This window comes from Equus asinus, chromosome 4 (assembly GCF_041296235.1).
Source record: "Equus asinus isolate D_3611 breed Donkey chromosome 4, EquAss-T2T_v2, whole genome shotgun sequence".
Classification (NCBI taxonomy): domain Eukaryota; kingdom Metazoa; phylum Chordata; class Mammalia; order Perissodactyla; family Equidae; genus Equus; species Equus asinus.
This window is the reverse complement of record NC_091793.1, coordinates 94,632,410-94,649,614: the sequence shown is the minus strand read 5'-3', so window position 1 is coordinate 94,649,614 and position 17,205 is coordinate 94,632,410. Positions and strand designations below refer to the sequence as shown.

The 17,205-nt window shown below is 33.4% G+C and overlaps 1 protein-coding gene across 9 annotated transcripts in view; it reads left to right on the top strand.

Moving 5' to 3' along the window:
• The window catches only part of PRPF40A (pre-mRNA processing factor 40 homolog A), a 54,131-nt gene that overhangs the window by 10,952 nt on the left and 25,974 nt on the right, over positions 1–17,205 (top strand). For 8 of the 9 annotated variants that reach the window (XM_044768903.2, XM_014831172.3, XM_014831171.3 and 5 more), the window contains exons 3-5: positions 3,835–3,915; positions 5,329–5,359; positions 7,167–7,183. In XM_044768903.2, the coding sequence (XP_044624838.2) occupies positions 3,835–3,915; positions 5,329–5,359; positions 7,167–7,183 (129 nt within the window). Of the gene's footprint in view, positions 1–3,834; positions 3,916–5,328; positions 5,381–7,166; positions 7,184–17,205 lie in introns of all 9 variants that reach the window. The other variant, XM_070507774.1, reaches the window with a different exon arrangement.

Sequence of the window (17,205 nt, the reverse complement as noted above, 5' to 3'; positions counted from 1 at the left end):
AGAGTGTACTTATCTTGTGGAATTTGACTTTAGTACGTTTGAAAGGAACCAAGTACAAAGGCAAGAATCAAACTTTTTAGATAATCTGGAACTGCAGGTTTCCAGCAGGTATGGTTTTTAAAAATGAACCAAATTTAAGAGTTAATATCTAGACAAAAGATAGGTTGTGTGATTTCTTTCCACCGAGAAAAACTTCAGGAAATAATTACCAAGAAAAGAACTTCTGAAGTGCCCACGTGAAGATGTTTGCTTTTGTTTTCATGTCACAATAAAATTGGGCTAATTTAGTTTACATTTTTAATTTGCTGTAGCCTTGATACAATTGCTTTTATTACTGTACCTTTTATTTTAATTTTAAAAATACCTAGAGTGATACATGAATGTATCAACAACAAGAATGCTTGTTTTTATCTAACATTAGAAATTTTCCAAACTGGGATGCTAAGAATGACTGAGCAGATTGTGTGGTGCGCCCTAGTTTTCACTGGTTTCTTTCTTTCTTCACGATGTTGATTCTTCTGAAAGCATCTTGATAATTGATTTAACTTTTATCATTAAGAAAATAAAAAATTGTTTATATAGTGTATAGATACACAAATGGTTGACCACTTATGAATAAAGTATATCAAAAAGTATATCTGAATTATTTTTTGTTTTTAGGAGGTGCCAAAGTGTCCATAAAATTCAAATGTTTAATATTTTAGGCAATTTAGCTTAAATCCCACATAATATGTTTTCACTCTTCCTAGTCTCTCCTTGTCTCCTAACAACTAAAAATTCTTAATTATAGCATTTCATATATTTGCCAAAGTAGCTTAAATGGAAATTTGTGAAGCTCTGCATGGTTGTGATTTTCAGTGTGGTTCATATTAATCTTATATGAACTACGACTTTGTGGCTTTAAGAATGATCTGGCTTATGGAATTTGTTGTGACATTATTGTAGCAACTATGTTAAGAATTCTTCCCTTTAGCCATTTTGAACAGGCATTCCATTTTCATTGAATGTAAGATGTCATCAGTGGTCAGACACTCCATTATATTATGTGCCTGTTTTTTCACAGAAAAACAAACCTAACATGACAAGTTGAAAATACTCTACAAATAAAGCTGAAGGCCACCAAGGGGCTAGTCCCTCCATGTGTGAATTAAGTAGTATATCTACCATGCAAAAGGAGACAGTAAAGTAGCTTCAATGTCTCAACTTTGGTTATTGGGCAGAGGGAGGGAAAAATCACTTCTGCGAATTTGAACCACAAACTAGTTCTTATAATAAGTTTGCAGCCTGGATTCCCAGTATTAGTGTGGTGTTAAAACAAAAAAATAACAACTTAGAAAATTTTAATGGTCTCAGATTGATGGTGTTGCCTAAGTCAACACAAATTCTCTGAAGGAATTCAGTTTCAGTCACATGGGTTGAAACATACATCTCTATATTATGTATATCCTAGAATTAATGAAAAATGGAAATCATAACATTTCCACAAAGTAGATTCTTAAGGCTTTGGTAAACAGGCTTTTCTATAATGCTCAAGCCTCTGGAAGAGCTCTTAATTTGTCAAATGTTGTAATAGCTTTTCATAAGAAATATGGTATTTTGTATGTTGATGTCTTTGTTCTTTGGCTTCATGTTAATAACATCACAGTTTTGGTTTAAAGTTATAGTAATCTATTTACTTTTAGAATATTCAGTTGTACGTGATTTAAGAATCTTGCTAATGTTTGTCAGGTTGAATAAGCTTAGCTAGTTGCTGGCCCTCAGAATTTACAGAGATATTGAGGGAGAATTTAGCTTTTTATTTGACCTTAACTCATTTTATAACCCATACCATGAGTTCTGGTCTAAAGGCAAATTGTTGAGATGTTTTAAAATTTGAAGTGTGGGAAGAGGAACAATTGAGAGAACTCTGTCTAACTCTGTTTAGTGATTTTCAGATATTGTTTGCTCTGTCATTTGCCTGGTCTAGTAAACTTTTGTTACATAGAAGGTTTTTTGTGCTTTGTTTTTTAAATGGGATTTGATCCGTGTGTGTCTTATGAAGTCAGAATGTTTCAATTTGAAATTACATTCATGTGTCATGTGTACAGCTACCATGTGGAAATGTTCTGTTGTATGATGGAGATTTTACCTCTGTTTTCGTAATGTCTTTAATTCTTATGAGAAAATACTTTGATTTGTTTTTCTGTTAGTTTTCAAACTTTAGTTTCTCAATTTAGCTTAGTATTCTAGTTTTTGAATGTTACTAGTTTTGATTTTATATACAAACCATTTTAAAAAGCAGACTGTTTCTCTCTGTTGCCTACCATGCTTTTCCCCGCATAATCAGTTACTTAGTGCTTAAAGAATTCAAACCTGCTCTCCTGTTTTCCTAAAGCAAAATTAATTGTGAGTGTATATTTGTTGGGGATAGGAGGAGAGGTTACAAGCTTTGTTCTCATTTGATTGCTCTAATTCTGTACCTTTTTTTTTTACTATCATTTGACCGTATATTCCAAGTTGTAGTCATGCATTTTCTGTCAAGTTCTTGTTTAGTGATATTTAAACAATTTATTGAATGATTTGAGGAACAGAAAAGCTTTCGTTGTTTTTTAATCCATTAATAACATGCTACTTCATTTTAATGTACTTTAGCCTGGTTTTGCTCATGAGTTGACTTTCATAAGTAATGAAAAACAGTGTGAGTGTTCTCATCTATGTCCCTATTGACCAATACACTTATTTCTCTTTTGTTGTTCCTATTTCTCAGATTGTTCATTTAATTTGAAACTGTTGAATAACTGGTAACCTTGTTCCTAGTACCTATGGTTATTGTATATAATTTTTATTCCCCTCCATATTTTCCTTAATTAGTTCATATTAAAATCAAAATTACAATGTCACATTCTCCTAATATAGATGAGCATTGGGTCAAAATCCTTTGGAAATTTATGGTAATCATCATTTTTATTCATACTATAGGGTAAAGATTAATTCATAGATTTGAATTGCCGTTATTGGTAGACAAGGTTAAGCTCCCAAATTAATATTTTGTTTCTTCACATATTCATGTGTGTACTTCATTAAGGTTTTCTTTACAAGAGAGGACATAGAGGCTAGCCCAGTGGTGCAGCAGTTCAGTTCGCGTGTTCCACTTCGGCGGCCCGGGGTTCGCCGCTTCGGATCCTGGGTGCAGACAAGGCACGGCTTGGCAAGCCGTGCTGTGATAGGCATCCCACATATAAAGTAGAGGAAGATAGGCATGGATGTTAGCTCAGGGCCATTCTTCCTTAGCAAAAAAAGAGGAGGATTGGCAGCAGTTAGCTCAGGGCTAATCTTCCTCAAAAAAAAAGAGAGAGGGCATAGATGATTTATGTTCTTTATGTATTTTTTTGTCACTGAATTTTAAGCACCTTTGATTTAGAATTTTAAAAAGGACCAGATCGCTATAAAAGCTGGCTTAATACAGATATTAAAAGTCAAAGGTGAGAAATACTGAAAAAATATTTTGTCTTACTCCAAAGAAGGGAGAAAAACATGAGTTAAGTTAAAACTAAAAGAAAATTAATATTCTTAAATTTAGGTTAGAAATAACATAATAGTCTGAATTTTTAAATTTATTTGTTAAAATAATTTTCACTGTACATAAAAATTATGACATAAGTATTAAAATAGATCATTGATAAAATACTTCATTCATTCAACAAGCACTTACTAAGCATACTATCCATGTAGGTATAGTGTTAACTGGGTTTTAATCTTAAGTTGTACATATTAGCTTTAATAACCAGATAGATTCTTAAAGTCATATTAAGTGCTTTGGTCTTATATAGTAACCTTCTTTTACTTTTGTTCTAGATGCCTGGAATGATGTCTTCAGTAATGCCTGGAATGATGATGTCTCATATGTCTCAGGCTTCCATGCAGCCTGCCTTACCGGTAATCTTGTGAAAATAACTATTTTCTGTGGTGTTTTGATTACTTTTATTTATGAAATAATATATATGTATTTTATAACCAATCATTAGCTTTTTAAGTGCCTCCGGACGTGTAAGATGGGAATTACAGTGGACTTTTATTTTTAGTTTCTTGAATGACAGGCACTTACATTTTTTCCCCAATATTTATATTTTATGTACATCCTTTGTTATTAAATTCATTCTGCATTAAATACGACTAGAACACTAAAAAACATAATTTGTCAGAAGCACTTTATGGGTCTGGTAGCTTTCTTATCTTAAAGAGTGGACATTTGTTTTACTGAGTGATAATTAAAAATTGACATAATTTAGTACTGGAACCTAAATTTAGAAATCAAAAGATTTCATTGGAGGGGCTGGCCCCGTGGCCGAGTGGTTAAGTTTGCGCACTCCACTGCAGGTGGCCCAGTGTTTCATTAGTTCGAATTCTGGGCGCGGACATGGCACTGCTCATCAAACCATGCTGAGGCAGCGTCCCACATGCCACAACTAGAAGAACCCACAATGGAGAATATACAACCATATGCGGGGGGGCTTTGGGGAGAAAAAGGAAAAAAAATAAAATCTTTAAAAAAAAATAAAAATAAAAAAGCTGTAGCTTGAAAAAAAAAAGATTTCATTTGAAATCCACATTTCATGAGACTTCACCTGGGACACGTTACTTAGAAAATCCTTGAACGGCCTTATCACCCTGTAGTATCACAATTATATAAATTGTTATGATATTCAAATTAGCATAACTTCTTTATTACCTGATAGCCTAGTGGTTGTAGTGAACAGAAGTTGATACTCCACTGGGGTGGTAAGTTTGCAGTGTCTTATCCAAAACTCTTAGGCCCAGATATATTTCAGAATTTTTTAATACTGTAAAGTAATATTTTACATATACTATAAATTATCTAAAAATTTCCTGTGAGGCCTTAGACAGTGCCTTATAATTTCCAGCACAATATTTCTACAGCAAAACTTACGGATATTCACTCTGAGGTAAGATAAATACTCTAAAGAGCTCGTGTCCTTCAGGGTAGGTTTTGCCACTATAATGAGTATTAGTGCCAAACTTGAAAAAACTTGGTTTTCAGAGCTTTTTGGATTTCAGAATTGTGGGTAAAGAATTGTGGATCTGTATGTAACTGATGATTATATAAATATAACATTTAGATTAAAGTGCTTCAGTACCCCCAGGTTACTGATGTTTTTTACAATTTATGGCAAGCTCAGGGAACTGAGACCACTAAAATTTACCAAGAATCTTTGAGTCAGAGGCTTGAGAATCATATAGAGAGTGGACTGATTGACTGTGCTTTATGAGGGACTTGTATAAAATATAGTTAAACAAGGTCAACATTATTGATTATTTTTCTTCTTACAGCCAGGAGTAAATAATATGGATGTGGCAGCAGGTATGTGTACCATTTATGGCGGTATGTATTGGTCATTTGGACAGTAGCAACCATACTATAATGAGGAATAAAAGCTGTGTCTCTTACGCTTTATAATCAGCTCCTGATTTTTTTTTTCTTTTAAGCAGTGGTAAATAGGGATAGTATTTATAATTGAATCCATAAGAAATTATCATAATTTTGGATCAGGACTTCTAGGACCAGATTTGGTCTACAGGTGTGCTTTGGCCCACACAATGTTTTTAAACTTTATAATTAGTTGCTAATATTTAAAGTCTGCGGGCTTAACGTAAAGATTGAATTTATCTTTTTACACAGAGATTGAATTTTTCTTGAAAAGTTGCATGATCTGAATATTGTTTACAGTGGTCCTTGTCAACACAGTAGGTACAAAGAGAGTATTTGAATGGAAAACTCTAGTTCTGTCTGTATTTGTACTCTGCAAGCATTGTGGAATGAGATAGCAACTCCATACTTTAGCTATGGAGCGTGTTCTCTCCTTGGCCTGCTGGACAACTTCACAGTCATTTTTCTGTTACCTGCTTGGTCTTTGTAGTCACTGGAGTTTGTAAACCCTGTGATGATTTTTTTTCCAGCCACTTACTAATATTTGTTTTGACTAGTGTGTCTCTAACACTTAATAGTAATGCCTCGGTTATCCCTGAGTAAATAATGTTCCACATAAATTAGTATTCTGGGTGTTGAACATCCCATGATTATGCTAAAACCTGTTTTGTTTTAAACGGTATGGGTTGAAACATTTTAAAATGCAGTATGTGCTTTCCTGCAGGTTTATAAGGGACATAATTGATCATCTTAAGATGTTTCACAAATTTCATTATTTAAGCTGAAGTGATGTTCTGAAATACCTAGTATAATGTTTTTTAGCCTATTTAGATATCTAGAGCTGCTTACTGTTACCCTAAACAATCCTGGAAAGTAACCTTAAAATTTTTTTAATTACTTCTTAAATGCTTTGGTTTACCATTGATGTCCATAGTAGCTTCATTTGATAGCTCTCAGTAACTAAAGAAAACTGTTTCCTTTTTACATACAGTCTTTGTTTTCCTTTTTAAATACAATTTTAAGTTACTAGTTTCTAAAAGTAAAGATTATTCATATGAACTTTGTGATTAATGTGCATTTCCCCTTGTGTCTTAAGGGGGTTGTAGGAGTAGTTTAGGACAGTGCCATCTAACAGAACTTTCTGCAGTGATGGAAATGTTCTGTAATCTGTTTTGTTGACTAGTAGCCACTAGACACATGTAATTATTGAAGACTTGAAATGTGGCTAGTGCAAAGGAGGAACTGAACTTTTAAGTTTTACTTAATCTTAATTAAATTTTAATTTAAACAGGGATGTGTGGTGGCTAATGGATACTGTATTGTACAGCACAAGTCTGGAGTTTAGATAGTTGAAGTTCCTGGAAACCTAAAGCATAGAATCAGAGGTCCAAGGCATTTTGTGCCTCATTAATATAGCAGAGGAAGAGGAATTAGTCAAGATAGACACCTGTAATAACAAGAAGAGAAACAAAAGGTGTGAATACTTCTCAAACCTGCTCCAAGTGAGTTGGCAGATTGAAAGCTCATAGTGCCACTTAATTCTGAAATTGCTTTGCACTCTAGATGATTATTTTCTAGGAAAGAGAGCAAGCACATAGGTCATAAGGGACAGTCTTAGGATATCACACATCTAGTGTGACAGGATGAGGAGGAAGAAATAGTATGTATAAATATTTTAAAACTCAAGAACGGTATGATTTTTTCACATTGTAAATATTGTTCCTCTTATTTTTTTTTTTAGGTACAACATCTGGTGCAGTAAGTACCTCTGGAATATATTTATTTCCTTATACTTCTTTAGCCTACTACACCAATCCTTATTTCTATTTTAATGATTATTTACTAAGTTGAACCCTTTTTCTTTCTTTTGTATGCCAAAGATTGAAAAATTGTTTGATTTATTTTAAAATCTAATTTTGATGGGACTTAATGAGAGAAAAGGGAATCAGATCGATACTGGTTTTCACAAGGATTTGAATTCTCCCTGTCACAATTAGAAGGGAAACAAAACTTGTAGGGACGTGGTGATTAACCTAATAATTTTTGGTTAAGCATTATATTAGAAAGAACTCTCTATATAAAAATTTATGTACCCTTGTTTGTTGCTGTAAACCTTTCTTAATACGTAGTAGTTTAAAATACTCTTTTGCTTGTACCTTACTTTGCACAATGTCAGGAAGACAAATAGAATTTTCAAAATTGCTTGGATTTTTTTTTTCTTTTTAGGAAAAGGGGGAACCATATTGCTGTGCTGCATTTTTTCCCCTCAATACTTGATTTTAAGATAGTAGTCTTCCTGTTCTTTTTGCTAATGCTTCTGTATGTGGAATCCTTACACATTTTTATGGTGTTTTGGGAAAATAACTTAAGCCTGAGGCCTCATTTAAAGATAGCTATTTTATGACTATTGATAATAGCCCCATTCTTTAGCCTCAAGGTTTTTTTGTTTTGGTTTTCTTTAGTTCTTAAAGATCAATGAAAAGAAGAGTTCATGCGTATAATCTAATTTAATCAAAACAGTCCCGAGAGGTAGCTCTTACCCTCACATTATTGTTGAGAAAATGAGAAAGCTGTGAATTGATCAAAAATACCTTAATACTTTAAATTTATGGGAAAAATTGTGTTTTTATCTGGGATTATGTTTAATTCATTTCAGTTTCAGAAGAATTCATATTTTCATACTTTACTATTAAACTTTCCCATCCAAAAATGCTGTGTATTTGTTTGAAAACTTCCTGTTGTTTGTTTTATTCTTCCTTTTAAAATTTCAGGTTCACAAATTTAAGTTACTTGTACTCTTTATATTATGGTCATTATCATTGGTCCATGGAGGATCCGTCACATTTTTTCTCTTTATTTTCCATCTTCATTCTCATATACACTCCCCAATAGTAACTCACTTGGATATATGTCCTAGGACATGTATGTATTGGGAGAAGCTTATGAAACTTTTTTATTAGGCTTTTCTTGTGTTTTTTCCTTCTTCTTCTTTTTTTAAATTCTTCATCTTTATTTTTTTTATTGAAGTACAATTGACGTATAACAGGCATACAACATAATGGTTTGATATTTGTATACATTGCAAAATGATCACCACTATGTCTAGTTAACATCCATTACCACACAGTTTTGTTTTTTTCTTGTGATGAGGACTTTTAAGATGTACTCACTTAGCAACTTTCAGATGTGCAATATAGTCACCATTTATTGACTATAATTTACTAACTGTAGTCACCATGCTGCGCATTACATCCCCATGACTTATTTATTTTATAGCTGAAAGTTTGTGTGTTTTGACCCCCTTTGCCCGTTTCACCCCCTCCAACCTCCCATCCCCAGGAACCACCAGTCTATTCTCTGTATCTATGAGCTTGGTTTGTTTGCTTTGTTTTTTAGATTCCAAATAAGTGAAATCATAAAGTATTTGTCTGACTTATTTCACTTAGTATAATGCCCTCAAGGTCCATCCATGTTGTTGTAAAAGGCAAGATTTCATTCTTTTTTTAATGACTGAATAGTGTTCCATTATATGTACAGTCATGCATGACTTAACAGTGATGGATTCAGAGAAATGCGTCATTAGGCAATTTTGTTGTTGTGCAGATGTCATAGAGTGTACTTATACAGGCCTAGATGGTATAGCCTGCTACACACCTAGGCCATATGTTACTAGTCTTTTAGGACCACTGTCACATGTGCAGTCTTTCTTTGACCAAAATGTCGTTATGCAGTACATAACTGTATATACCACATCTTCTTTATCCATTCATCTACTGACAGGTTATTTCCATATCTTGGCTATTGTAAATATAGGTTATTTCCATATCTTGGCTATTGTAAATATTGCTGCAGTGAACATGGGGCTGCATATATCTTTTCTACGATGTTTGTTTTGCTTTCTTCAGATAAATTCCCAGAAGTGGAGTTGCTGGGTGATGTGATAGTTCTATTTTTAATTTTTTGAAGAACCTTCATACTGTTTTCCATAGTGGCTGCACCAATTTACATTCCCACTAACAGTGCACAAAGGTTCCCTTTTCTCCACATCCATGCCAACACTTGTTATTTTTTGTCTTTTTGATAATAGCCATTCTAAGAGATGTGAAGTGATAACTCTTTGTAGTTTTGATTTTGCATTTCCCTGGTGTTTAGTGATGTTGAACATCTTTTCATGTGCCTGTTGGCCATCTGTATATCACCTTTGGAAAAATCTCTGTTTGGATCATCTGCCTATTTTTGAGTTGTGTTTTCTTTTCTATTGAGTTGTATGAGTTATTTTGTATTTTGCATATTAACCCTTTGTCGGACATACAATTTCAAATGTTTTCTCCCATTCGATAGGTTGCCTTTTCATTTTTTTGATGATTTCCTTTGCTGTGCAGAAGCTTTTTAGTTTAATGTAGTTCATCTTGTTTATTTTTGCTTTTGTGTTGCCTTTGCTTTTAAAGTCGGATCCAAAAGATCATCACCAAGACCAATGTCAAGGAGCCTACTGCCTGTGTTTTCCTCTAGGAGTTTTATAGTTTCAAGTCTTAATCCATTTTGAGTTGATTTTTGTGTATGGTGTAAGATAGTGCTCCAGTTTCATTCTTTTGCATGTAGCTGTCCAGTTTTCCCAAAATCATTTATTGAAGAGACTGTCCTTTCCCCATTGTATATTGTTATCTCCTGTGTTGTAAATTGATTGACCATGTATGTGTGGGTTTATTTCTCTGCTCTCTGTTCTGTTCCGTTGATCTATGTATCTGTTTTTATGCCAATACCATACTGTTTTCATTACTATGGCTTTATAATAATACAGTTTGAAATCAGCGAGCGTGATGCCTCCAGCTTCATTCGTCTTTCTCAAGATTGCTTTGGCTATTCTGAGTCTTTTGTGGTTCCGTACAGATTTTAGGACTGTGTGTTCTATTTCTGTGAAAAATGCCATTGCAACTTTGATGGGGATTGCACTGAATCTGCAGATTGCTTTGGGTAGTAAGGACATTTTAAAATATTAATTCTTCCAATCCATAAGCATGGAATATCTTTCCATTTATTTGTGTCATCTTCAGTTTCTTTCATCTGTGTCTTAGAGTTTTCAGTATACTGGTCTTTCACCTCCTTGATTAAACTTATTCCTAGATGTTTTGTTCTTTTTGATGCAATTGTAAATGGGATTTTCTTCATTTTTTTTTTCATTTCTCTTTCTCATAGTTCATTGTTAGTTTATAGAAATGCAGCTGATTTTTGTACATGGATTTGTATCCTGCAGCTTTACTGAATTCGTTTGTTCTAACAGTTTTTTGGTGGAGTCTTTAGGATTTTCTATATAGAATGTGTGTTTTTCCTATAACTGGCATTGTATCTTACTCTGTGGCTTACCTGTTTTTCCCTTTTCTTTTTAATCACCTCAGTGTTTTTATTGGTCTCTGTGTTTTTCTTCATTATTTTTGAATCAGTTTGTCAAGTTGTCCAAAAAGTATTTTTGGTGTTTTGATTCAAGTTGCATTGAATTTATAAATCATGGGGACATGTTAATAATAATGTCATCGTGTCAGTGAACATGGTAGTCAGATCTTCTTTTGTGTCTGTTCTATAATAGAGTTTAACATTTTCTCTGTTAAAGGCGGCTTGTGCATCCTTCATTCCATTAGTTAGAAATAATTGCATAAGATTTGGTGCTATTTTGAATCTTTCTGTTATGCTTTATAATGATCATTTTTATGTCTGTTTATCTAGCAGGTTTGCTGAAGTCTTTTTCCTTAGTGGGTTTTCTGTGTATGTTATACTGTCATCCTGAAATAATGACAGTTTTGGCTCCTTCTAATCTTCTTATCTATTTCTACTTTTATTGTGTCAGCCAAAACCTCTAGTACTAAGGTGAGCAGTAGCAGTGATAAGCTGGCATCTTTATCTTGTTTCTTCTCTTAAAGGGAATTTGTATAAAATTTCTCCATTAAATATGTTTACTATAGCTTTTTGTTCTGTAACCTTTATTAAGTTGAAGCTTGCTTCTGTTCCTGGTTTGCTGATAGATTTTAGTGTGTACTTATTTTTTAAATTCTCCAGTGCTTTTTTCTATCAACTAAGATGATCATATGGTATTTCCTGTCTAGTCTGTTAATGTGAAAGTACATAGATAAATATTCTGACATGAGTCATCTTTGCATTACTAAAGTGAGCCCTAGTTATTCATTACGTGTATTTGGGGTGTGTATATGTGCACACCATGTGTTTGATTTCTTCTGAATTCAGTCTGAATATCTTAATTTAAGTTGCTTGTGTCTGAGCAATAGCTCCTCTCTATCTGGTCTCTAGAACAACTTGTATAAATGACGAACACTTATTTCTTAACAGCTTGATAGAACACAACTAAAAACTGACTGGACCTAATAATTTTGAGGATAGAGGTTTTGGATTACCATTTCAATTTCTTTAGTGGTTATTAAGCTATTCCAGTTTTAGATTTCTTCTAATAATTTTATATTTTCCAGATATTTATATATTTCATTGAGGTTTAATAATTATTTAGCATAGAACTAGAAATCATAATAGCTACCATGATTTTTTTTTTTGAGGGGGTACCAATTCAGTTTATCTGCTGTTTATTTCCTTCTTGGTTACTCTGTTGCTCTTTTTCTAACTTCTTGAGTGCTTAGCTCACTGATTTTCAGATACCTTTATTTTTTATACTGATTTAATTCTGTTGCGTAAGTTTTGACATACAGCGTTTTGATTGTCATGCAGCTCTCAATATCTTGTTTTCTTTATCCCTCATTTGATTTCTTTATTTAAGTGTTGTTTTTCTCAGTTTCCGGATGTGGGATTCTTTTAAAAGTACGCTTTGTTTTTTCGGGCAATTTTAAGTTCATAGGAAAATTGAGTGCAAAGTAGAGGGTTCCTAAATACCCCTCCCCCCACATACATACAGCCTCCCCTGCTGTCAGCATCTCCCACCACAGTGGAACATTTGTTACAATCAAAGATGCATTGAAACTTCTTAGCACCCAAAGTCCAGTTTACATTAGCGTTCACTCTTGGTGTTCTACATTCTGTGAGTCTGGCAAATGTATAATCATGTGTATCCATCATGATAGTGTCATTAAGAATAGTTTCACTGTCCGGGGCCGGCCCAGTGGTCCAGTGGTTAAGTGCACACGTTCCACTTCTCGGTGGCCTGGGGTTCGCCAGTGCGGATCCTGGAAGTGGACATGGCACCGCTTGGCAAAAACCATGCTGTGGCAGGCGTCCCACGTATAAAATGGAGGCAGATGGTCGTGGATGTTAGCTCAGGGCCAGTCTTCCTCAGCAAAAAGAGGAAAATTGGCAGTAGTTAGCTCAGGGCTAATCTTCCTCAAAAAAAAAAAGAATCATTGCCCTAAAAAAATCTTGTGCTCTACCTATTCATCCCTCTCCCCATCTCCACCTCCCACCCCTGGCAATCTTCTGATCTTTTTACTGTCTCCATAGTTTTACCTTTTTTTGAATGTCGTATAGTTAGAATCATATAGAACGTGGTCTTTTCCGTTTGGCCTCATTCACTTAGTAATAGGCATTTAAGTTTCCTCAATTTCTTTTCGTGGCTTGATAGTTCATTTCTTTTTAGCACTGAATAAAATAATAATAATAGCAATGAATAGTATTCCATTGTCCGGATGTGCCACAGTTTATTTATCCATTCACCTACTGAAAAACTTTTTTGTTGCTTCTAAGTTTTGGCAATTATGAATAAAGCTGCAATAAACGTTTGTGTGCTGGTTTTGATATGGACATAAGCTTTCAACTCATTTGGGTAAATACTAAGGAGCATGATTGCTTGGTCACATGATAAGAGTGTATTTGGTTTTTCTAAGAAACTACCTGTCTTCCAGAGTGGCCGTGCCATTTTGAATTCCCACCAGGAATAAATGAGAATTCTGTTGCTCCACGTCCTCACCAGCATTTGGTGTTGTAGGTGTTTTAGATTTTTGTCTTTTTAATATGTGTTTAGAGGATCTTGTTATTTCAATTTACAATTCCATAATAATGTATGATGTGTTGAACATCTTTTAATGTACTTATTTGCCATCTTTATGTCTTTTTGGTGAGATGTCCAGATCTTTTTCCATTTTTTAATTGGGTTCATTTTCTTAATGTTAAGTTTAAAGAGTTCTTTTGTATTTTGGATAAGTCTTTTATCATTATCAGATGTGTCTTTTGTAAATAAGTCCTCCCAGTTTGTGGCTTTTCTTCTCATTCTCTGGGCTGTGTTTTTGGGAGAGAAGAAATTTCTAATTTTAATGACTTCCAGCCTCTCAATTACTTCTTCCATGGATCGTGTCTGTGGGTAACTAATGTTTGTAAGGTATGCTTTTTTACATTATGATCAGAAAGCACAGTCTATAAGATGTTGATTCTTTGTGGTTTATTAAAGCTTCATTTATGTTCTGTTTTATGACCAATCTTTACGAATATTTTGTGTACTGTTAATTTATTTTGTTATTCCTGTATCGTGGCATATTTTTCATCTGCTTGATCTACCTAACAAGAGGGGTGTACTAAAATCTTTAACTTGAAAAGATATTTTTATTTCTTTTTGCCTTGTAAAAACTTGTTTTACTGTAAAAAAATAATTTTCCCGGGGCCGGCCCGGTGGCACAGCGATTATGTGCACACATTCTGCATGTTTTGAATACTGACCGTTGACTTACTGAATGGTAAGATTCTAGTCTATGAGTGACAGTTTGTGCAGATATTGTCTATTTTTTATCTAAGTGATAGATTAGAAAATGATAGTGGCTGGCCCAGAGGCACAGCGGTTAAGTGCACATGTTCTGCTTCGGCAGCCCAGGGTTCACAGGTTTGGATCCTGGGTGCAAGCATGGCACTGCTTGGCAAGCCATGCTGTGGTAGGTGTCCTGCATATAAAGTAGAGGAAGATGGGCATGGATGTTAGCTCAGGGCCAGTCTTCCTCAGAAAAAAGAGGAGAGTTGGCAGCGGATGTTAGCTCAGGACTAATCTTCCTCAAAAAAAAAAAAAAAAACAATTTCCCATTTTTATTACAAGCTAGTTATGTCACTTCAGAAATTTTGTATATTTATCTTTAGCCAGCTTTATTATCAGATTCTCTGGATACTTAGAATAGCTGTTTTTTTAAACTAGATTTCACTTGAGTCTTCAGCAGTAAAAGCAAGAGAATTTATCTCTTTCCCCATATTTATATTAGTCATTTCATTTTTATTGCCATGCTGTATTTGTTGAATGATAGTGATTGCAGACTCATGTTTTGGCCATGATTTTAATGGGAATGGCTTTAGAATGATTTTTATTGGCTTTTGAAAAATTTCCCTTACCGTTTAGATATTTCTCCTTTTATTCTTTTATTTGAGGATTTTTGTTTTTATATTTTGGATATTGGTGAATTGTCACAATTTTCAGGATGTGATTTGATCATACCCAGTCTGTCATTGGTTTTTATTTCATTTGTTAATAGAAATAATTTCTTTTATGGATTCCCAATATTGTACCACAAGTTGCACTTCTACAATAAATTCTACTTGGTTAAGTGTATATACATTGCAGGATTCTTTTGATTAATATTTTATTTAAATTCTTACATTTATATTCACAAGTAACATTTCCTGATTTTTTTTTTTTTGGTACCTTTACTGAGTTTTGTTTATTAAAGAGCTTTTCATCTTTTTCTGTGATCTGAAACAATGATACCGTATTTTTCTGTTCTTTAAATATTGTATATAGTATTCTGCTGTAAAATTGTCTGATTGAGTATCTTTTGTTTGCTTCTGTGGTAATTGGAATATTCGAGTGTGATGTGTTTCTGCTGGGGTGAATTTTAAGTAAAGTAATTTGCAAAGAAGTCATTTCCTCTAGATTTTGAAATTTGTTGTAAATCTGTTCTATGTCTGTGTTTATGTTCTTCCTCAATTCTGATCTTTTATTTTGGCTTCTTATTTTCCTTATTTAGAGTTGTGAGATTTTCTACCTAGTTAATGTTTAGATTTAGTCATTTTTTCCTCTTTCAGTTTGATTCACTTGAGCTTATACATTGTATGAATATATTTGTATTACATATACATAGTTAAGTTTGAGTGTACTGAATTTATTCACAACCCAATTGTTAACTGGCCTTTTTGAATCTGGAAAGTATATTAGCTTTCTTGATAATAATATATGTGCATTTTTTTCCTTATACCTAGGTTTTTTGTGGGGGGTGGGGGTGAGTTGCCTTTGAAGTATGTTCTGCATATATTTTCTCACTACATCGTTTGTTACAAGGTCTTACTCTTTTTCTAACACTGCATCTCAATACATTTTCCATTATATTAAAAATAGATCTGCATAAGCTATGTCTATAGTACAAATGGGTCATATTTGGACTGTTTTCCTCTGAGTGGATGTTGAATTAGCTCTCGTTTTTCACCATTACAAGTAGTCTTGTGGAGAACATCCTTGTACAATTTTGAAACTATGTGAATGGGATTTTGAGAAGTGAAATTTCAGGATCAAGAGATTGTGTTTTAATTTTAAATTTTGATAAGATCTACTAAATTGCCCTTTAGAGAAATAATATTAATTTCATTCCCAACAGCAGTATGAGAGTACCCTTTTCTTCACACCCTTTTTACATTGTATACTAAAGTCTTTGTTCTTTGTCATTCATCTGAGGAGCAAAGTAGTTTTCATTTTAATGTGTGCTTCCTTGATTTGCTAATGAAGTTGAACGTCTAATTATATTATTTGTATTGAGTTCTGTTAATGGCCGTGTTTATTTTTCCTTTAGATTGTCTTACTGATTGTGGCAGATTTTTGTGTATCTTTTGATATACAAAAGAAATATGATATACAAAAGATATACGATAAGAAAGTAACATGTCCAAGGTAACATAGCTAGCTAGTGAGTTCATTACAACATTGTCTTTAGGTATATCTATAGGTATTTTGTATATTTATAGGATAATGATTTTTTAATCTCTCATTTTGCAAATATAAAATCTTAACTTTTGATTCCCCAGAACTGCCATTTGTGTCAACAATATTTTATTAGTACAGTAAATGTCTCAGTAATAAAATAATTTTGGGAATGGTGTCATCTGTGAGAAAAGTGCAGAGTAATACTAAAGCTCCATTGCAAGGAATATCTTAATAATTCCTGCAAGGTCCCAAAGCAACTAACCTTAAGGTTAAAAGTAATATCGTGGCTTTAGCCCATTCAAAATACACATCCAAGTCTTTGTTAGGTTTTCCCCAGTTCTGCAAGGGCAGTCTACGTCTTTGATAAGCAGCATTTGCTTATGGCTCTGGAGAGGACTTGTGTTTAAAACAAAAATAGTAATTTTATAGGAAAATAAGTTTTGTGAATAGACCATGCTAATATGACTATCAGTACTTAATAACTCCTTGCATAAGTCATATTTTATCTTATGAAGATAACTTTCTAGTTGTAGTTGTTGATATATCCCTTAATGTTTTATGCCATTTTTCGTGTTATACTCAACGTTCAGATACATTTGTTTTTAAATTTTCTTTTTAAAATACTAATTATTAGTTTTGGCAAGAAGCAAGATAAACTACAGTTTTACTTCAAGTTGCACATTTGATACTTTGAAGGCAAAGGAGTAAAAACTTTATCAAATAAATCATTTTTCTCACTTGAGAATTGACTTGTATAAATGAATTTAGTATATTAGTTAAAACATTAGTGCGGAATTTATATTCCTGTCTGGAATGATTTCTATCAATGCAAAGAGTTGGAACTTCCTCCTTAATAGGACCTTAGTTTGAGCCAGGACAATGTTGT